The following is a 22771-nucleotide window of genomic DNA, read 5'->3' as shown; positions in this document are numbered from 1 at the left end:
AATTGTGCCCTTTTTTATTGTCTTTCAATGAAGAGAGGTTGAGTAGATTATTATTACATTAGAAAAGCGGAGGTTGAGGGGGGAACCTGATTGAGGTCTACAGAATCATGAGCGGTATGAATAGCTTTACCCAGAGTGGGGGACTCAATTACTAGGGGTCATGATTTCAAGGTGAGAGGGGAAAAGTTTAAGGGAGATATGCATGGAAAGTTCTTTACGCAGAGGGTGGTGGGTGCCTGGAACGTGTTGCCAGCAGAGGTGGTAGAGGTGGGCACGATAGCATCATTTAAGATGTATCCAGACAGATACATGAATGGGCAGGGAGCAGAAGGATACAGATCCTTGGAAAGTAGGCAACAGGTTAGATAGAGGATCTGGATCGGCACAGGCTTGGAGGGCCAAAGGGCCTGTTCCTGTGCTGTAATTTTCTTTATTCTTTGTTCTTCTGATCACAGTGCATCACCTTGCACTTCTTTGCTTTGGATCTCATCTGTCACCTATCTGCCCACTCCACCAACTTCTCAGTATCCTTTTGGCATTCCATCCTATCCTCCTCACGGCTTACTATTCCAAGTTTAGTGTCATTGAAGCAACTTTGACATTGTCCCCTGAACACCAAGATCAAATCATTAATATATTATTAGGACCTGTTGGCCGTGGAAGGAGTATTTACAATGTAGTTCAATGGATTCGTAACCAACCCCAGAAATCCTTCCAACATCTGCAAAAGCGTGACAGAGGAGATGTATTTACTTTTCTGCTGTATCAGAAACAGAACGTGACCTATCATTCTCCTGTTATTGTAACCTCAGTCAAGATGGTCAATATGAAGTTTGAAGGAAAAGAGCTTTTCCATATATTATCAGTGAGGTTTAGCTGTTGTATTCGCTCTGTTATGGCTGTAGTAAAGACACAGCTTAAAGAATCTGTGCCATAAGACATAGGAGTGGAAGTAAGGCTATTCGGCCCATCAAGTCCACTCTGCCATTCAATCATGGCTGATGGACGTTTCAACTCCACTTCCCTGCACTCTCCCCGTAGCCCTTGGTTCTTTGTGAGATCAAGAATTTATCGATCCCTGCCTTGAGGGCATCCAACGTCCTGGCCTCCACTGCACTCCGTGGCAATGAATTCCACAGGCCCACCACTTTCTGGCTGAAGAAATGTCGTCTCATTTCAATTTTAAATTTACCCCCTCTAATTCTAAAGCTGTGCCCATGGGTCTTAGTCTCCCTGCCTAACGGAAAAAACTTCCCAGCGTCCACCCTTTCTAAGCCACACGTTATTTTGTAAGTTTCTATTAGATCTCCCCTCAACCTTCTAAACTCTAATGAGTACAATCCCAGGATCCTCAGCAGCTCATCATACGTTAAACCTATAATGAAGCCCTGTAATGAATAACTGAAACATCAAGAAGGCTGTGCATTGTAGAAAGTCAGCTTGGTCCAACAATCTCTGCTCCGATTAAATTCACTTCATAACCCTTTTCAGATTTACTGAAAAGGTAACAAGGACTCAATTATTTCAGGTACCATTAGAGAAACTTCAGACAAGATTTATGGAGTTGTTCAAAATCAGCTGCAATTTTGATAGGGTAAACAGTGGGAAAGATAATCGCTAATTGGAAGGTGGGCAGATTTAAAATTATTAATGGCTTAAAAAATCCTAGTTGATTTTACAATGGTGAATTACAATGTGGAATGTGCCCGCTGAAAGGGCAGTGGAAGGAGATTAAGTAGAACTTTCAAAAAGGGTAATAGAGAAATTCTTGAAATGGAATCGGGCCAAGGGGAAGAGGCAGGATAATTGGACAGCTGTTTCAAAGAGCTGGTATGGATACGATGGGCCAAACAGCCACTTTCTGAGCGGTGTGATTCTACGAAATGAGTTCTGCAAAATAGCAACATTTCAAGCCAACCATCAGACTAAAGCTGCTTATTTAAAAATAGAATGTGTTTACAATTCAGTGACGATTTGCTGGAATAAGTCACTAAATCTGCTCATAAATTCTGAAGACCTTCTTTTGTTAAACCATTAACTGCAAAATTGCACATTCTTAACCTGAAGCCATTTACTTCCTGCTTTGCATCCTGTGTGAGCGTTAATTAAGTGTGTCACTGTAGCTGCTTTTGACATGAGATTTGAAAGCAGGCGATGCTGATCATCAGCCAAACAGGTGCTAATTGGCGTCTGTTAATCTTTCACTATGGTTTCCCATTGCTAACATTTTGTCCGTGTAATGTTAACCCACACAACTGCAACATTCTCTTATTTTGTGTGGCTCCGTTGGTGCAGAACTAAAAGATCCCAAGGAGCTTTGCAAAACTTGGGTGAGGAGAAAATGGATCTCGAAGCAAGAGACAACGAGGGCACAATGTAAGGAGAGAAAGTGGAGAGACGTTAGGGATTTTCCACAGTGACTGGTGGCAGAATGCTTGGCATGTATGGTTGAAGGGATGATTTCGCAGCTAGGGGCACAGAGCTTTTCAATCTAGTCCAGAGAAGCCTCCGACGATCCCTTTTCTAAAGCGAGTGCCCCTCTTACCATGCTGCATTTGTACTAGTTTTCCCATGGGCTAAATTGCTGAAGTGGTTCCGCTTCTGTCAGGTTTATGGAAAGAACCACACAATGGGTATGGCACGGAAAGAGGCCATTCTCCCATCGTGACTGAATTTGCTGTTCAAACAAGCATTTTTACCTATCGCCAGTGTCCTGCATTTTCTCTCCTATACCTGTACACCATTTCTATCTGATTTATCATCTAATGTGTCAGTTGAATCTGCCTCCATCACATTTCCAGGCAGTGAATTCCATACCCGACTACTGGCTGTGTGAATAAGATTTTCCTCACATCGCCCTCTCTCCTTTTGCCCTTTAAGTCCATGACCTCTTGTTTTGTTCTTTTTACGAGCAGGTTCAGCTTCATCCCATCTAGTCTGACCAGGCTGCTCATGATTTTGAAAACCTGTCAAATCTCCTCTTGGTGGCCTCCTCCTCCTCCTCCCCAAAGAGAACAGTCCCTTCTTCAATCTATTCTCATCGCGGAAAAATAGAGACATAAAAGGGCAGCGTGACAGCCTCTAGCTTGTTACCGGTTCTTAGCATTCCCTGTTGTGCTCAATGCAGTTCAGAGTCGAAAGACTTTGCGAGGCAGTAACCTGGGGAGAAGGTACTAACCTTCCTGACAGCTTCTAAACTATATATAACAATGCCAAGAGCTTCTGAAGGTAAAAAAAATTTGTATTTATTTAGCACCTCTTGCATCCCAAAAGATTTGATGGACAATTACACCAGTTAAGGGCAGCACAGTGGTTATCATTGCTGCCTCAGCGGTGGAGACCCAGGTTCAATTCCAGCCTTGGGTGACTGTCTGTGTGGAGTTTACATGTTCTCCTCGTGTCTGCGTGGGTTTCCTCCCACAGGCCAAAGATGTGTGGGTGCAACATGCTAAATTGGGTTATCGTGTCCAGGAATGTGCAAACTGTGTGAATTAGCTGCGATGGTGAATGTGGGATTACAGGGATGGGGTGGCTCTGGGTGGAATGCTCTTCAGAGGGTTGTTGAAGATGTAATGGGCAGAATGACCTCTTTTTGCACGGTAGGAATTCTGTGAAGTATACTCATTGCGGGAATCGCAAATCACTTAATGCACAACAGACTCTCAAAACAGCCAAGAGATTATTTGTGACGTTGATTCATGGGGAGTATTGATCAGAGCACCCTGCTGTTCAAAAAAGTGCCCCAGAATCTTTAACATCCACCCGAAAAGGCAGGACGAGATCTCAGCTTATTATCTTGTCCAATGGATGGTACTGTCCGACAGTGCAGCGCTCCTTCAGTGTCTGCCTGAATTTTTCTTATTGCATTCAGGATATGAATTGGGCCTTGAGCCCAAGATCTTGGGGCTCAGAGTCAAGAGCGCTGAGCAACTGAGCCATGGCCATTAATTAGTTATGACCAACTTAAAACAACAAAGCACAATTTCTCTGCAGTCTTCTGTGAAAGGAAGATTAGGATGAAACTGCAGCTCAAAAATATCTGGGACAGGCGACCAGAGATAGTGGTGGAAGTGAGTACAATTTTGTCATTTAACAAACATTAAGATAGCTACATGAATGGGACAGTTATGGAGGAATGCGGACTGGATAGCATAGGCAAGTTGAGCCAAAGGGCCTGTTTCCATACTGTAATCTGCAAAGGTTCTTTGGTGTCATTTGTCAGGTTGACTTTACCTGCTGTCTTCCATACAAGAGGTGTATTTCATGAGCAGCTGGAATCATTGGAACATTATTACTGTATTTAAATAGCCTTATTACCATCTCAGTACACATGCAGTTTTCACAGTCCATTTGCTTCCTGTGAAATTCCACATAATCTGCACAATCAAGCTTCTGCAATTGTACTTTTGACCTTCATACAGTAGAAGTGTTTTTATTTCACAAGCTGGGAATTTCAATACTTTACCAGTGCTGTGCAGTTAAAAGTAATTTTTGAACAAGAGAATGTCACATTGCTCACTAAAGTGTCTCGGCTGCCAGTTTTCTTGGAGCGTTTCATGTTCTGCCAAGGAATCCACATTTGTGCAAAGTTTCTGATGTTCCTCCAGTAACAGCATTGCAGCAACTAGGAGCCGTTGTGAGAAGATTCACAGGCTTTAGCAGATAGTGGGAAATACAGTGGCAATCATCTTCAGGGGAAGTGTGAAAGGGTGATAGAGATAAATCATCTTTTATATAATTTTCCACTCTGCAAACCAGGGACAAGTGATTCATTTATTACTGATCACTTCTGTGCCATTACCAAATTGAATCCAGACCACCCCCCCGCCCCCGCCAAGAAAAGCTAAAGGGCCATAAACAGTTTGCTGTCTCATGCTGTTGTCACAGAAACGTTTGTTAACCTCAGAACCAAATGTAATGCTCTTACAATAGTGCCATGGCATCTCCCAATGCCAGCCTGGAGTCACAGACTGTGCTTCACTTTAATATCTGTCCCAGCAACGTATTGGAGTGTCAGTCCTGCCCAGTGGCTGGAAATTCCCTGTTATTACCATCTGCAACTTTCCTCCTTTAGAACTCTTCAATGTTGAATCAGGCAATCTTCAAACTCATCAGCTGGGTTTACTAATGGCACTGTGCAGGACAAATTATAAACACGAGGCTCATTTGCAAAATCTCTTTGTGTGCAACAAATAGGAGACACGGGATGCACAAAGCTTCTTGATCATTTTAACGCGTTAAGCCCATCCACTGAGCAAGGTGACGGTCATCCATTTCTTGTCCCTGCGTAAACCAACAGGGAAAACTCCATAAGAACATTACAGGACTAGAGCAAAAGTGACAGTTTGACCAGTTTATCCAGTTGAGTCGCAGTGTTGTACAGACAAGGTGTCAGCCTTGACCCTTGGTCTGTCTGTAGGACTGCCAACCCTCCAGAACTGTCCCTGAATCTCAAGGAATGAAAGATTCATTTCCAAGGCACTGACCCAAGCAAACACCCAAAAGAAAATATGTGGAGAGTTTTGCTCGAAATTTTAAAAACAGATGTTTGAATACATTTCCTTAAGTTTGTTTTTGCTACTGCACACAACTGAGTGAGTTTCCCACCATTAAAATCACCGTAATTTGTTTTTCTCTTTTAACTGCCATCAATAATCATCCATGTAGTGAATACAATATTTACAAGCAAAGCCCATTATGGCAAAGCAAGCCATCAAAAGTGAGAGAGGGGTAGGGAGAGAGGAATGGAGCTGGCGGAGGAGGGAAATAAAGCCCTGTATCTGCTATGGTGCCCACCTCTCTCCCTCTAAAGGCATTAAAGAAGGGCAGTCTCAGTGGATCCAAGCTAGGGTCCCTTGCTCAGGGTCAGGAGCTGTGATTTGCTTTGATTTATCACTGTCACTTGTACTGAGGTACAGTGAGAAGTGTTGTTGTACATGCCTCACAGGCAGATTGTACTCTGAGTGCATCAGGGTAACAGAGTGTGGGGTAGTGTTACAGCTGTTGAGAAGGTACAGAGAGAGAGATCAACATTAACATTTAAAAGTCAAAATTCTGCTAACAACAGGGAAGAAGCTGCTCTTAAGTCTGTAAATACGTATAAACAAATTTTTATGTCTTTAGCCCGATGGAAGGGGGTGCAAGAGAGGATGACCGGGGTGGGACGGGCCTTTGATGATGTGGGTTGCTTTCCTGAGGCAGCAGGAAGAGTAGGTGAGTCAATGGATGGGAGGCTGGTTTGCATGATGGGCTGGACAGTGTAGTATTCTCTGTAGTTTCTTGCTGTCTTGGGAACAGCAGTTACTGTATCACACTGTGGTACGCCCAGATAGGATGCTTTCTATGGTGCACCTATAAAAACTCGTAAACCAGTGAATATTGATGCTGATACTGAAAAAGCTAAAAGCCACAGGAGACAACAAACTGGTTACAAGGAGAGGGTCCTTAGGAGGGCAACTTATGCTGCCTTTCAATCAATAAGGAACGCACTTGGGCCAACACCCAAACGAGAAGGTGCTAAAGAGAAAAGGGGGCATATTATAAAAGGCTTCATTGACATTGGGAAGCCTAAAGGGGTCACCTATGGATTGAACATGTTGTACTGCATTTGAGGTTCAGAGCTAGAGTGCAAAAAGTCATGTCCAGACAGTGAGAAAATAGGAACGCAAAGTCCAATGTCTGGTAGATGGTGCAAGACAACCAAGGATCTATGAGCAGAGTAGAACTGATAAAATAGAAATTGAGAAAAGATCTGTTGGTCAGAGAGAGCACAGGGACTAACAGCAGACATGGATGGCAAACTTCAGAAGGTGTAGCAAGGTCTTCCCAAAGACGGGAACATTATGTTTTTTTTAATGGAGTCAGCAGATATTGAAGGAAAACAAAGTCCTGGTCAAGATTTCTTGAGGTCATATTTAGCAGCAGAACAGGCGGCACTCCATCAGAGATTGCAAATGGTTTTCCAGAAACTCACCTGTCACTTCCCAAATCAAGAAGCCTTAAAATAACGAAAGCATCAAAAGTAGGAACAAACCAAACCCAAACCAACATACAGCCAAGAGCCATGGGCAGGAATTTGAGAAAGATATGCTCATGCATAAATACTAGCCATTTCAGTCACTCATTCCAAACACGCATCTCAATGAGGCCCACTGCAGCAGCGTCCTAAAAGCTGTTACTGTTTGATATACATCACCTCAATCACTTCAAACTGGATTCTCCGCCTGTCCTCTTTAGCTCTCCTTCTGACAACAACCTGCAATCAGATAACGCCATTAAGTCAACATTTCATCAGTTTCCATTTCTTCCCCTTCCTTAGGCAATTGTATAGAGCCAATGTCCCTACCCAAAGAACCCTGGGGATGTGGGCTCAAATCCCACCATGGCACATAATAAAATATGAATTCAATAAAGAACCTGTTATTAAAAAAGTAATTTGATTTTCATTAAATGCCTAATGAGGTGTTACTCTTTCCTGTATTGGTGTACTTATGCTTAGCATCATTAATGTCCCTTAGGGAAGGAAATCCGCCATCCTCACCTGGTCTGACCTACATATGATTCTAGACCCACAGCAATGTAATTGGTCTGAACAAGAACAGACAAGGTAAAAATGCAGGAAGGAGGTTCTTGATGACCAGGGAGCCCAGAACCAGGGGTCACAGTCCAAGGCTTTGAGGTGGACCATTTAGGACCAAGATGAAGAGAAATTTCTTTCCAAGAGAGTGGTGGGCCTGTGGTATTCTCAGCCACAGAAAGCAGCTGAGGCCCGATTATTCAATGCTTTCAGCAAGGAATAAGTTCTTAAAGCTAAAGGGATCATTGGGTGTGGGGAGAAGGCAGGAACAGGATAAGGAGTTGGCTGATCAATCATGCACAAAGTGAATGGCAGAGCAGCTTCAAAGGCCTGAGTGATCTACTGTTTCTATTTTCTGTTTCTGACTGTCCTCAGGGCAGTCAGAAATGGGCAACAAATGTTGGCCTAACCGGCAATGCTCATACACTAGGAATGAATGAAAAAGAAATGCAACCCTTGCAGGCCCCGAGTGTCATGCCACAAGGAGCAGTTTGAATGAGGTCAAAGGTCAGTCTTTTTTGTGCGATTTCTCTTGCTGTTTTGCCTCTCATGCATTCCCAATGGTCATCACTCCATACCGGCAGCTCTGTCTTCTGCTACCCAAGTCCAATATTCTGGAACTTTCTTCTGAAATTACCCCCTTTAAGGCACTAAATCCTACCTCTCTGACCAAGTCGTCTGCTCTCATTTGCTGACATCTCATGTGGCATGGTACCATTTGTCCTAATAGCATTCGCAAAGTGCCTTAGACACATTATACCATGGCGTTACAACGAATAATTGTTGTTAATGAGAGAGGCAGAGTGTGTTTCTTGGCTACAATCTGAACTTTGGTCAAGCTAATGGAGAGAAGCATGATTTTCTGATTCAGACCAGTGATTCGTCAATCATTCGGTTTGACTGGCCCTTTTACAAATCACTGTCTCAAATCTAAAATATAAAATGACTGCATCTTCATTATGGGAAAGTGATTTTTTTTAAACAATCTTTTCTTTAAGAGAACGGAGCAGCAATTTCACGACTTCTTCATCGATGAAACCAACTAGAGGTAACTCACTATTGACTGAGCTGTCCTTAGTATGATTAAAGATTTTTTTGAAAATTTGTGAAGATGGTGAATCATTGGTCAGGCCAGGTTTTATTGCCTGTCCCTTATTGCCTTGAAAAGGGGGTGGGGGGGTGGTGAACTGCCTCTGCATTCCCTGCAGGCTTTGAGATGTAACTACACCCACACTGTCCCAGGTTCTGAAGAAGGGTCACTGGACTCGAAAAACTGACCCTGTTTTCTCTCTCCACAGGTGCTGCCAGACCTGTTGAGTTTCGCCAGCAATTTCTGTTCTTGTTTCAGATTTTCAGCATCTGCAGTTCTTAGTTTTATTTTCGCTTCCACATGTTCAGGAGGGAGATCATGGTCCACATCCCCAAACATTTCACAAATCATACCCAATATGTAGCAAACTGTCAAACTACCTCTGACCCAATTTACAATGCACAACATTCTCAAAGTATCTTCTTATTTTCATTTTTAAAAGTGTAGCTTCTCATAAACAGAAGTTTGTTTTCGCTCCAATTTTGTAACAGATATACACTCCATCATGATTGACTATCCTGTGGATGCCTTACAGACCGATCCAAATCCAACACATTTTCTTTGTGTTACACAATCAAACGAGAAGTTTACATATCACAGCACGGCTTGAGGGAGAAAGAGTGAGGGCTTTTGAGAACGAGACCAACCAGAGATTGGTATGGATAGAAAATGTTGCAAATGCACCGCAAGCCAGACAGCATGATGATGGCCAGAGATTGGCTCCATAGGACATCCAGGTCCTACAGCAGTACACTGTCTTCGACCTCCCCTCTTGCTGAAGACGATGCGCTCCACTAACCACCACCACCAGGAGTGAATGCCTCAATCTTTCAGGACTCCTTTTAATTGCTGTTAATTCAGACAAAATGCTTGTTTTCTCTCCCCTCATTTCCCTCACCAACGTTTGTGGCTCAGGCCCTGTCGCTTCTCAGTTTCCAGGTTCGAATCCTGCCCACATTACAGGTGAATTCCTCTTCACTGTGGGGAGGGACCTCGAGGTGGGACAGTAACCTAATGGAGATGGGATGGGTGGTGTCCCAGAACACAGGTTTCCCTGTGGTCCACGGATGTGCAGCTTAGGCGGATTGGCCATGCTAAATTGCCCATATTGTTCAGAGATGTGCAAGCTACAAGGCTTAGCCATGAGAAATGTGTGGTTAAAGGGGTAGGGTGGGCATTGTGGGTCTGGTTGGGATACTCTTTGGAGGGTCAATGTGGACTCAATGGGTTGAATGGCCTGCTTCTACACTGTAGGGATTCTATGGTTCCTTGATTTAGACAGAATTAGGTTGGGGCTGGGAGTTCCTAAACTCAATCTCTTCTTGGCCAATCAGAACTCTTAAGACTGATTACAGGGCACTTAAGGAGCTATTCCCAATTATCTCAGTTCTGGTTGGGCTGGGAAAGGGTTGGCCCACCTGACTGATACCCACCAAGTGTAGGCAGCTTGTCAGTTTGGTAGGGGCTGTGATCCTGTGGCCTGTACACAATCAAGAGACTGGGTGTTGAGCAGGAGGCCTGGGCCAGGAGCACAGCCTGACAGGCTGTGGTTTGATTCGGGAACTCTGTTGACCATCTCTCCTGAGGCTGTTCATCACCCTTTGATAGTTTTCCAGATTAAGCTGAATAATCTACCAAACACTACATCTCCATGAACACCTGAACCAGGTAAGGCTATTAAGGGTGTCACGGTGGCTCAGTGGTTAGCACTGCAGCCTCACAGCGCCAGGGACCTGGAGTCAATCCCACCCTCGGGTGACTGTCTGTGCGGAGTTTGCACACTCTCCCCATGTCTGCGTGGGTTTCCTACAGGTGCTCCAGTTTCCTCCCACAGTCCGAAGATGTGCAAGTTGGGTGGATTGGCCATGCTAAATTGTCCCATAGTGTTCAGGGAGGCTTAGATTGAGTGGGTGAGAGGGGGATGGGTCTGGGTGGGATTCTCTGAGGGTTGGTGTGGACTTGTTGGGCTGAAGTGCCTGTTTCCACACTGTAGGGATCCTATGGACTATGAACAGTAAATAAACTACCAGTTAACCAAACCTCTTGAGAGCTTGTCCATAAATTTCCAGGAACTTCAACTGATAAATGTGAAATAAAATACAAGTCTCTTCAAAGTTGATCATTAAAGAACTGGATTGTTGGGAATACCCATCTGGTTCATGCCCTTTCGGGAAGGAAATCCGCTGTCCTTACCTGGCCTGGTCTACACATGACTCCAGATAATGATTAGCTCTTAACTGCATCTGAGATGAACAGCAAAGCCACACGCTTGTAGCAAACTGTTGCAGAAAAAATGTTTTGTGAGCATCCCTGCATCTCGTGGAGCAACTCAAGGTGGTGACTTGCCAATATTTTCTCATGTCTAGGCCCGAAACATCAGCGTTTGTGCTCCTAAGATGCTGCTTGGCCTGCTGTGTTAATCCAGCTCCACACTTTGTCATTCTTTTCTCAAGAACTGATATGAATGAGCAGCAAATGCTTGTCTGTCTACCTAAATTCCATGAATCGATTATTAGGAAGGAAAAGCCCATTGAACAGATCTAGAGAAGAAATCTACGGGCAATCAGGACAAATGCATTTATCAAAGGATAACCGTTGATACAGGATTGAGATAGGGGTGTACTTACAAACACTGCAATTCCAGTTAGGAAAGCCAGAGCAATGATAATGATAATGGCTGCGAAACCAGGCGAAATGGTCTTCATGTTGATTCGTGGTGGCTCATTGTCAAAGAACCAAACCTGTACTGACTCCCTTTCAACCTGCAGGCTCTTTCCATCCACTTCCAGGGTGAATTTGTTCATCTTTAGCTGCAAAGTGGAGACATTGTTCAGAACAGCAAGAAACTTCTGACTGGCGCACTCTCAGGCCTGTGAGCTTAACTTAAAGCAACTGAATAAATGCCCAAAACATCAACTCAGGTCAGCTTGAAATAGGAAAGATGGAACCTGCATTTACATGCATCCTACATGACCTGATGTCAACTACTACATTTAAAATGCATCTGGATGGGTACATGATTAGGAAAGGTTTAGAAGGATATCAGCCAAATGCTGGCAAATGGGACTAGATTAATTTAGGATATCAGGTCGGCAAGGATGAGTTGGACAAAGGGTCTGTTTCCATGCTGTGCAGCTCTATGACTCTATGACGTCTGGATGTCACAAAGTATTTACAATTTACAACGTTCCTAATGGATATAGAAATTGTTATAATGTAGGAAACGTGGGTCAGTGTATAATCTGGGAATGTGAGACTGTTCATTCATACTTTAGTGCTATCTGTAGTGATTGGGGATCTAGGTTTGTTAGTAGAGATAAGAAAGTGTGAAGCTGGATGAACACAGCAGGCCAAGCAGCATCTTAGGAGCACAAAAGCTGACGTTTCGGGCCTAGACCCTTCATCAGAAAAGGGGGATGGGGTGAGGGTTCTGAAATAAATAGGGAGAGAGGGGGAGGTGCATCGAAGATGGATAGAGGAGAAGATAGATGGAGAGGACAAGAGTGTTGCAGTGGGAGAGAGATCCCCTGAGGTTTGTCCCTCTCCCCCTCCCCCTTTTCTGATGAAGTGTCTAGGCCCGAAACATCAGCTTTTGTGCTCCTAAGATGCTGCTTGGCCTGCTGTGTTCATCCAGTTTCACACTTTCTTATCTTGGATTCTCCAGCATCTGCAGTTCACATTATCTCTGGGTTTGTTAGAACTTGGACAGTCAGGTGGTGGAGATTGCACAGTTGGAGCTTAGTGTTTATAAGGTTACAAGCTTCATTCATAGGGACACAAGTATTTCACACACCTTCAGCCTAGATCCACTCTGTCACTTTGCTCCTGTATACCTGTGCCCTTGTTAAACTGAGCGCAATTAAGTACAGACTGATAAAATTGAACTAATAAATTTCATTTCTCTCTTTCATTTTCTATTTAGATCTTATCTGAACAAGACAAAATTTCTACAGAAAATTCACTTCTTTGAAACCCATTGTGAGATTTCCCACCTCAGGTCATTCCTTTGGAAGTACGGCTAGACAGCATTGACAATGACCCCTCCATCACTTTACTGATGATTGGCTGTAGACTGATGGGGCAGTGGTTGGCAGGGCTGGACGTGTCCAGCTTTTTGCATTCAGGTCAGACTTGGGCAATTTTCTGCATTGTCAGGGAGATGCCAGTGTTGGAGCTGCACTGGACGAGCTTGGCCAGCGGAGCAGCAAGTCCTGGAGCACGTCTTCAGTTGTCGGAATGTGGCCAGGGCCCGTAGCCTTCGCAGGATCCAGTGCCTTCATTTCTTGATGTCACGTGGAGTGAATGGAATTGGCTGAATACTGGTATCTGTAACGCTGGGAACCATCGGAGGAGGACGCGATGGATCATCCACTTGGCACTTCTGGCTGAAGATTGCTGTGAATGCTTCAAGTCCTGACATTTTATAGACTGGTTCTACTCCTGGAATGCCCTCCACTTGTCAATTATCCTGGATTGATCCCCTGGTTTGATGGTCAGGGTACGGTGGGGTAAATATTCAGCCAGGAGGTTACAAATATTGGTTAAAATGAAAAAATGCTGCTTTTGATGATAGGCCCTCAGTGCCTCATGGATGGCCAGTTTTGAGTTGCTAGTTTCGTTTCGAATCTATCCTGTTTAGCACAGTGATAGTACCGCACCACACAATGGAGGGTATTCTCAATGTGAGGATGGGACTTTATCTCCACAAGGCCCGTGCGGCAACTGCTACTACGGACACTAAACGGATGGATTGAGTAGATCTTTCCCCCTTTGTTGGTTCCCACACGTCCACTTCGCAGCACCCCCACAGTCTAGCGGCTATGTCCTTTAAGACTCAGCCTGTCACGGTGTTTCCATTATTGTGTCCTTGCTCCCCCCAGCTGTTTCACCAGCTGAGACGCTGGGGGTAGGGTGTGCTGTGTGGCCCCCAGTTGGAGGTTTTCTTGCTCATATCTGATCTGATGCCACAAGATTCCCATGTGTTACTCTGGTGGGCCTGTCCTTATGATGAAATAAGTCATACCTGGGGATTAGATATAGGAACAGAAGTAGACCATTCAGTCCATCAAGTCTGTTCTGTCATTCAATGAGATTGCGACTCATCTGACAATGCTCAACACCCTTTCCTCGCTTGTTGCCCATAACCATTGATTCCCTTACTGATTAAAAATTTCTGTCTCAGCCTTGAATACACCTAACAATCCAACCTCTCTGTGGTAAAAAAAATCCACAGATTCATTACTCTCTGAGGGAAGAAATTCCTCCTCATTTCTGTCTTACATGTGTGACTCTATCGTTCTGATATTATGCCTAAACTCTACTGCAAGGGGATAAAAACAACCTTACTCAATCTAACTCATCAATACTTCTAAGAATCTTGAGGAACACGCGGCATCAGAGGAGCAGGAAAGTCAATGTTTCGGGTTAACGCCTTTCGTCAGGGAGGCTCTAAACCTGAAACGGTAATTTTCCTGTTCCTCTGAAGTTGCCTGACCTGCTGCGTTCCTCTAGCACCACAGTGTATTGACTGTGACTTCCGCATCTGCAGTTCTTGCTATCTCCTATCTTCCACCCTCCAAGAATCTTACATGCTTTATTAAAGCTAACTCTCACTCTTCTAAACTCCAACCTACTCAACCTCTCCTCATTCCTCTATACTTAGAATCAGCCTTATGAACCTTCCCTGGACTGTCTCCAATGCCAGTATATTATTCCTTACAAAGGGGAACTAAACTATTCACACTAATCGAGGTGTATTCTAGTGCTTTGTATAATATTGGCAAAACCTCTCTATTTTTATACACCATTCCCTTTGAAATAAAGGCTAATAGTCCAATTGTTTGTGTTGCCATTTGCTCAAACTGGATGTTTTGTGCATGAGGACTCCCAAATCCCTTTGCTTCCTGCAATCTTGCTCCAATTAAATAATAGTCAGCTCTTCTATTCTTCCTGCCAAAGTACATAACCTAGATAACAAGATGTGGAGCTGGATGAACACAGCAGGCTAAGATGCTGCTTGGCCTGCTGTGTTCATCCAGCTCCACACCTTGTTATCTCGAATTCTCCAGCATCTGCAGCTCCTATTATCTCAAAGTACATAACCTCATGTTTTCCCACATTATATCCCATTTTCTAATTTTTTGCTTAATCTATCTACATCCTTCTGCTGACTCTGTATTACCATCACCACTTGTGTTCCCACCTATTTTTGTGTAATTTGCCAACTTCAATCTACTTTCTTCATTTTCCTCATGGAAGTCATTGACATATATTGACATATTCTGAAAATGCCCCTGGTGAGGGTGGTGTCTGGGGCATTATCTGCAACACAGACAGCACAATGCATGACTCATCTGTGGCTCAGCTGGAAGGCATAGAAACTCTCCCAATTTTGCACAAGTGCCCGGGTGTTCCCAGATGTTAGTAAGGAGAACATTGCAGGGTCCAAAAAGTCGTGTTTGTGTTGTTGTTTATTGATGCCACATTCAGTGCTAGGTGATACATTCCTATTTGACTTTCTGTAAGATTTCGATACATCTCGATGGTTTTATAGGCACTTTCAGAGGGCAGTTAAGAATCACCCAAGTTATGTAGGTCTAGAATCACATGTAGGCCTGATTTTTTTTTTCCTCTATTTGACCTGACTTATTACTCTCGTGTGTACTGAGATACAGTAAAAAGTGTTGGCTTATGGGCAGGTCATACTATTCAAGTGCATCAGGGTAACAGAACAGAGTGCAGGATACAATGTTACAGCTGCCAGGAATGCACAGAGAGGGATGAACATTAACATTAAAGAGGTCCAGTCAAAAGTTTGATAACAGCAGGGAAGAAGCTGTTCTTGAATCTGTTCATATAAGCATTCAAACCATTATATCTTCTGCCTGATGGAAGCGTGTGGGAGAGAGTATAACTGGGGTGGGAGGGGAATGATAATGATGGCTGCTTTCCTGATGCAGTGGGAAGTATAGATGACCAGTCAAAGACAGCAAATTTTGTCCGTGAATGACATTTGAGAGTCGGTTGGATTTTCTTTTTGATGACAATCCTGCAGTTTCACAATGATCAGTTTCTTATTCCTGAATTATTAATCAGCTGAATTTATATTCCCCAGCAGTTGTGGTGGGATTTGGACTCCTGTGTCCCAATTATTAGCCAAGGGGCCTGGGTTACTGGTAACATAAGCACAGGAGTTTTGATGTGAAAGTGGGTTGAGTGCTGGGAGGGTGAATCAGGAGCTGTACTTACATCTCTCTCAATGTAATAGGCCACAGTGGAGATGTCAGCTGGGTCTTTTGTACCATTCTCACCCAGGCGGATGCTGATTTCTCGGGATATCTCATGGACCTGTTTACCGAGAGAACAGGGAAACAGACGGTCAATTCTACCAGGCAACCGAGGTCCCTGCTAGTACCTGATGGTATAACTGCAGTCTGTGGGCTCCCGTTACTTACTGCGTTTAAAAGATTTGATCAATTTTCTCTGTTGAAATTTGGGGAGGCAGATTGGATAAGCCTTCGCTCTTAAAAAAAAATCCTTCGGTTTATTTGTTGACGTTTGTCTGAAAGCCCTGTATTAGGTAAGGTTCAGGCATAGCAACTGCATTGTTGGGCGACTTAGTCAGACTCACTACAACTTGTGAGTTTAAACTCAGCTTTTCAATTGCTAAATAAGTCTGAAATAAACGACGACAAGCAGGAATGGCCTCCCCCTTTTCTGATGAAGGGTCTAGGCCCGAAACGTTAGCTTTTGTGCTCCTGAGATGCTGCTTGGCCTGCTGTGTTCATCCAGCTCCACACTTTGTTATGGTGAAATGCAAAATCGCCAGGTTGTGGTAATGCCCTATCTGGTTCACGAACATGCTTTAGAGAAGGAATTCTGCTGTCCTTACCCAGTCTGGCCTACATATGACCCCAGACCCACAGCAATGTGGAGCAGGGAGCCTCACACGGTCAGGAAGGAGAGAGCACATCCAGAGTGAGACATAGCCCGAGATAAATTGAGGCCCAGGATCAGTGGCCCAGCATAAAACGGTGACCTCACAGGTAAACCATTAATTCATTGGTTGATGACAGCTAGCCAGTTTGACTACCTATTACAAGTTACTTTCAGACTGAAGGTGGACAGTGGGCTGCATGGGAATGAGGCTGGAGGAGTAGCAATATGGAACTAAGAAATGGCAGAGGAATTGAGTAGGAACTTTGCATCAGTCTTCACAGTTGGGGGCAGAGGTGAGTCTAGCATCCATCACTAAGGAAAAGGTGATGAGGAAGCTGAAAGATCAGGTGGTGGATAAATCACTCAGACCAGATGGACTATTCCCCAGAGTTATGAGGAGTTTGTGGAGGTGATCGTTCAGGAATCATTGGAGTCAGGGAGGGTCGCAGAGGACAGGAAAATGGCTAATGTAACACCTCTGCTTCAGAAGGGAGGGAGGCAGAACACATCAGATACAATTGTAACCTCTCTGCGAAGCGTCTTCTAGGGATGCCTAACCTGAAGAAGTTGCCCTCCTCCCTCTGGACAAACCTCAGGGATCTCTCTCCCACTGCAACTCTCTTGTCATCTCTTCAGCCTTGAAACTACTCAACCACGCCCTGAAGCAACCAGTCACATTTGGACATTGCCTCTCCACCTATCTTCTCCTCTATCTACCTTCGATCTGCCTCCCCCTCTCTCTCTATTTATTCCAGTTCCCTCTCCCCATCCCCCTCTCTGATGAAGGGTCTAGGCCCGAAATGTCAGCTTTTATGCTCCTAAGATGCTGCTTGGCCTGCTGTGTTCATCCAGCTCCACACTTTGTTATCTCAGGAAACTATAGGCCAGGTAGCCTGACCTTGATCATTGGTAAGATTTTAGAGTTCATTTTTAAGGACGAAATTATGGAGTACTTGGAAGTGTGTGGTAAAATTCGGTAAACTAGGGGAGTTCTGCAGGGGTCAGAGTTGGGACCACAACTGTTTACGTGTCACATTAACAATCTAAATGATGGAACTGAGGGCATTGTTGCTAAGTTTGCAGGTGACACAAAGTTAGGTGGAGGGACAGGTAATGCTGAGGAAGTGGGGGGGGCGCTGCAGAAGGACATGGACTTGCCAGGAGAGTGGGCAAAGACACGGCAGATGGAATACAATCTGGTTAAGTGTGAAATTATGCACATTGGTAGGAGGAGTAGAGACAGACTACTTTCTAAACAGTAAAAAGCTTCAGAAATCTGAAATACAAAGGGACTTGGGAGTTCTAGCTCAGGAATCCCTTTATGTTCAATTGGCAGTTAGGAAGGCAAATGCAATGTTAGCGTTCATTCCATGAGGGTCAGAATACAAGAGCAAAACTGTACAGCTGAAGCTGTATAAAGCTCTGGTCGGGCCACAACTGATATATTGTGAGCAGTTTTGGGTCTCATATCTGGCTAAGAATATATTGACCTTGGAGAGGGTCCAGAGGATAATTCCAGACACGAAGGGTTTGTCATATGAGGAGCAGTTAAGGACTCTAGGTCTGTATTCTGTGGAGTTTAGAAGGATGTGGGGAGATCTGATTGAAACTTACAGATATTCACTGGCCTGGATAGAGTGGACATGAAGAAGATGCTTCCATTAGTAGGAGACACTACGACCCAGGAGCATAGCCTCAGAGTGTAGCGATGATCCTTTAGAACTGAGATGAGGAGAAGTTTCTTCATCTAGAGGGTGGTAAGTCTGTGGGAGTCATTGCTGCAGAGGGCTGTGGAGGCCAAATCATTGAGTGCATTTACAGCAGAGATAGATTAATAAGGGGGTGAAGGGTTCTGGGGAGAAGGCAGGAGAATGGGGCTGAGAAACATACCAGCCATGATAGAATAGTGAAGCAGACTCAATGGGCTGAATAGCCTAATTCTCCTCCTGTACATTATGGTCGTATGGACTCTTAGCTGAAATGACCCTTGCAAGTCACTCCTTTCTCATCATGAAGGCACCTTCCCAAGGGCAATTCTGCACAAATCCCGAATGAATTCAGATTGAGTGAAGGAGGCATGTCTTCACTCAGAGGTTTGTGAATCCTTGGAATTCTCTTCCCTAAAGGTCTGTGGATACTCCGTTGTTGAATACATTGTAGGCTGCGATAGACCGCATGCTCCTCTCTCAGGGAATCAAGGAACATCGGGAGAGGACAGAAAAGTGGAGTTGGAGACCAAATTCAGCCATGATGGAACTGAATGGTGAGGCAGCTTGATGGAACAAATGGTCTACTGAAAACTCCTATTTCTTAGGACCTGGTGGATGTTAAATACCTACAATTCAAGAGACTGGACTTTCCCCAGAGAACATGAGTGTAGAAAGGACTATCACTGCACATTTCCAAACAAAAGTAACTGGGCTTAGAAAAACCTCAACATAAACAGTAAAAGGTCGCCACTCAGGTATCAATCCTTCTTGAATTATCTGCACAATAATTACCGTACACCTCACGGACTGATAGTCGAGTTGTACAGCATGGAAACAGGCCAGACATACTAAATAAATTCAGTCTCATTTTCCAGCATTCAGCTTATATCCCTCTAAACGCATCCAGATGCCTTTTATTTGTTGCAATTGTATCAGCCTCCACCACTCCCTTTGACACCTCGTTCCATACACACACCACCTTCTGCATGAAAATGTTGGTCCTTAGTTCTCTTTTAAATCTTTCTCCTCTCACCTTAAACCTATACTCTCAAGTTTTGGACTCCCTCACCCGAGGGGAAAGACCTTGTCTCTTTACCTTCTCCATGCCCCTCATGATTTTATAAATCTCTATAAGGTCACCCCTCAGTCTCCGACGCTCTAAGGAAAATAGCCCCAGCCTAGTCAGCCTCTCCCTATAGCTCAAACCCTCTAAACCCATCCTTGTAAACCTTTTCTGACCCTTTCAAGTTTCACAACATTCTTCCTATTGCCGGCAGATCAGAACTGAATGCAAGATTCCAAAAGTAACCTTCTTGCGACTGAGAATCTATTCTTGGCTCTCTCACGATTTTAAAAAAAGACCCTTGCAGGGCTAAAAGTGTACACTGCGCTTGCTTCATGCCCTGTTGAGGTACAGTCACCAGCTTCAGTGTTAATGAGAATCACCGACCGTGACGCTCCCCAGGAGCGAGTGGGACTTTATTGTCGTGTTCCTTGCTCCAACAGCATTATCAATACATCTTCAAATAGCCAGCCCACATCTCCTGAGATAGATGGGGTATAACAAAACTCTCTCTCTCCGTTTGGGGAGTGATTAACACCTCACTGTCCAGTTCATCCACACATGTAAGGTACTGTATGAGCCAGCGCTCAGAGATGTGCCTGACGTGGTTTAAAGCTATTACAACAACAAACTGTGTTAGTACAGCACCTCTCAATGTGACTAAACATCCCACAAGTGCCTCACAACACATTCATCAGCAACCATCTTCGGCTCGGTGGCTCAGTGGTTAGCACCGCTGCCTCACAGTGCCAGGGGCCCGGGTTCGATTCCCACCTCGGGCGACTGTCTGTGTGGAGTTTGCACATTCTCCCCGTGTCTGCGCGGGTTTCCTCCGGGTGCTCCGGTTTCCTCCCACAGTCCAAAGATGTGCAGGTTAGGTGGGCTGGCCGTGGGAAATTGCCCGTAGTGCTCAGGGATGTTTAAGTTTGTGAGTTAGACATGGGAAATGAAGAGTTAGGGGAATGGGTCTGGGTGGGATGCTCTTCTGAGAGGCAATGTGGACTTGTTGGGCCGAATGGCCTGTTACCACACTGTAGGGATTCTACGATCAGCAGAGACACTAAGCTTGGCAAGAGATAAGAGATGATAACAATAGTCTGACCAAAGAGGTAAACCTCAAGGAGTGAGGGAAATGAGGAGATTTAGGCAGAGAGGGTACTACAGAGGTTAGCACTGAGGCAGCCAATGATGGAGCAACTAACATAGGGAGGTGGGGGTCACTCCTGAGGCAAGATACACCAGAGGGGTGGGTTTGTGGGTTAGATAGAGGTTCCAGAGACAGGAAGGGCAAACTAGACCCATGTGTAATCTGGTAACGAGGGTGAGAGTTATAGTGTAATATCAAGGTGCAGCTTACCTGTTGCTGGCTGACTGAGGGTGAGGTGTGTGGGTGCAGCCGGGGGGAATTGCAACAGACAAGTAACTATTTGGGAAACTTGACGGAGATTAACGACAGCCTGACTACGTAGCTCATCTCAGGATCAAAAATGACAGCACCATCAGGAAAAACCGGCTTAGTGTCGCACTGTTGCCGAGGAGAGGAGATGGAGCCAGTTGCTAGGGAACGGAGTTTAGAATGGAGACCAGAAAAAAACATCAGTCTTCCCAAAATCCGATCGGAGGGCATTTTCTGTTGACCCAGTGTTGGATGTCAGCTTATCGATGTTAAGAAATCAGAGAGAGTGGAGATATTGAGAGAGCTGCTTGGAAAGGTCAGGCTGCGGTTGGTCTATGTGGGTAAACGGAGTTGTGTTATTGGATGGAGCTGTCACAGAGTCACAAGGGTCATTATGGTGCATAAGTAGGCCATTCAGCCCACCATGTCCACACTAGCTGTCACCCTTCTCCTAATCTCTTCCTTTTTCCCCATATCCCTGCCACACCATCACTCTTCAAATAAGCATCCAAAACTCCTCTTGAATTTCTCAACTGTGTGAAATAGTTTCTCCTGACTTCACCCTGGCTTGTTTTGCACATCACTTTAGATCTATGCCCTGTCATTCCTGTTTCTTTTACAGTGCGAACAGCTTCTCCCAATCTACTCTATCCAGCCCGCTCATAATTCTGAAAACCTCTATCAGGTTTCCTCCAGGGACAGCAGTGCAATCATCTTCCATGAATCCTCATAGCTGAAGTTCCTCATCCCTTCAAACCATTCTTGTGAAGTGCGCTCACTATTCTCAAGGGACAACATGCAGATGGGAGATAGGGAGAGAAGGAGATCCTCAGGGGAAGCCAAAGATGCTTTGGGAACAGACAGAGGGGCCAGGTGACACTGACTACTCACGTAAGCATTTAATCAGCTCAAAAAGAGAATGTTTAAATCATCACAGTCAGAGTGTCATTTCTGACTCCGATAAAGATATAACCATAAGGGGCGAAAAGAGGTCACATTTCTATGCCAGGTGGTGCAGTGGCTCAATGGTTAGCACTACTGCTGCATAGCGCCCCAGTGTCCCAGGTTCAATTCCATCCTCAGGTGACCCTCGGTGTGGAGTTTGAACATTCTCTCCATGGTCTTCATCCCACACTCCAAAGATGTGCAGGTAGATTGATTGTGCTAAATTGGCCATAATACCCAGGTATGTGCAGGCTAGGTGGGATAGCCATGGGAAATGCCAGGATGGACTCAATGGGTCAATTTTTTTTTCTTTATTCATTCACGGGATGAGGCTGTCACTCGCCAGGCTGCACTTATTACCCATCCCTAATTACCCACAGGGCAGTTAAGAGTCAACCACATTGCTGTGGGTCTGGAGTCAAATGTAGGTCATACAAGGTAAGGATGGCAGTTTCCTTCCCTCAAGGACATTAATGAACCAGATGGGGTTTTCCAACAATTGACAATGGATTCATGGTCATCATTAGACTCTTAATTCCAGATATTTATTGAATTCAAATTCCACCATCTGCCATGGCAGGATTTGAGCACAGGTCCCCAGAACATTATCTGGATCTCTGGATTAACAATCCCCTTCGATTGGCCTCTTTGATTCTGTTATACCCTGACAGCCAGTGGTGAGTTTTTGGAGTGTAGTCCCTGTCATGATGTGGGAAAACTGGACAGCAATTTTGGACACAGGTAAGGTCCCAAAAACTAACATGCAACAAACGTTCAGGTAATAGCAAAGTCCTGCAGAGGCTGTAAATCTGAAATAAACTCGGAAAGTGCTGCAGAAAGACTAGCAGGTCTGGCTGCATCCCCGGACAGACAGAGACACACTGTTAATGTTTCGAGTCTCCACCCCAACCTTCAGTTCACCTGGGCCATCTCCAGCACATCCCTCACCTTCCTGGACCTCTCAGTCTCCATCTCAGGCAACCAGCTTGTAACTGATGTCCATTTCAAGCCCACCGACTCCCACAGCTACCTAGAATACACCTCCTCCCACCCA

The 22771-nt window shown here is 44.7% G+C and overlaps 1 protein-coding gene across 2 annotated transcripts in view; it reads right to left on the bottom strand.

The window, feature by feature from the left end:
- Positions 1-3218: 3218 nt before the first annotated feature.
- Positions 3219-22771, bottom strand: part of LOC125455285 (epithelial cell adhesion molecule-like) — a 38552-nt gene continuing 18999 nt past the window's right edge. For both annotated transcript variants that reach the window (XM_048537015.2, XM_048537016.2), the window contains exons 6-9: positions 15915-16013; positions 11294-11476; positions 7196-7255; positions 3219-5283 (exon numbers count right to left, since the gene is read on the bottom strand). In XM_048537015.2, coding sequence (XP_048392972.1) covers positions 5230-5283; positions 7196-7255; positions 11294-11476; positions 15915-16013 — 396 coding nt within the window. In that variant the 3' untranslated portion in view covers positions 3219-5229. The remainder of the gene's footprint in view (positions 5284-7195; positions 7256-11293; positions 11477-15914; positions 16014-22771) is intronic.

This window comes from Stegostoma tigrinum, chromosome 10 (genome assembly GCF_030684315.1).
Source record: "Stegostoma tigrinum isolate sSteTig4 chromosome 10, sSteTig4.hap1, whole genome shotgun sequence".
In the NCBI taxonomy this organism is placed as follows: Eukaryota; Metazoa; Chordata; class Chondrichthyes; order Orectolobiformes; family Stegostomatidae; genus Stegostoma; species Stegostoma tigrinum.
Note: the sequence above shows the minus strand (reverse complement) of the source record. Positions and strands in the feature narration are given on the sequence as shown.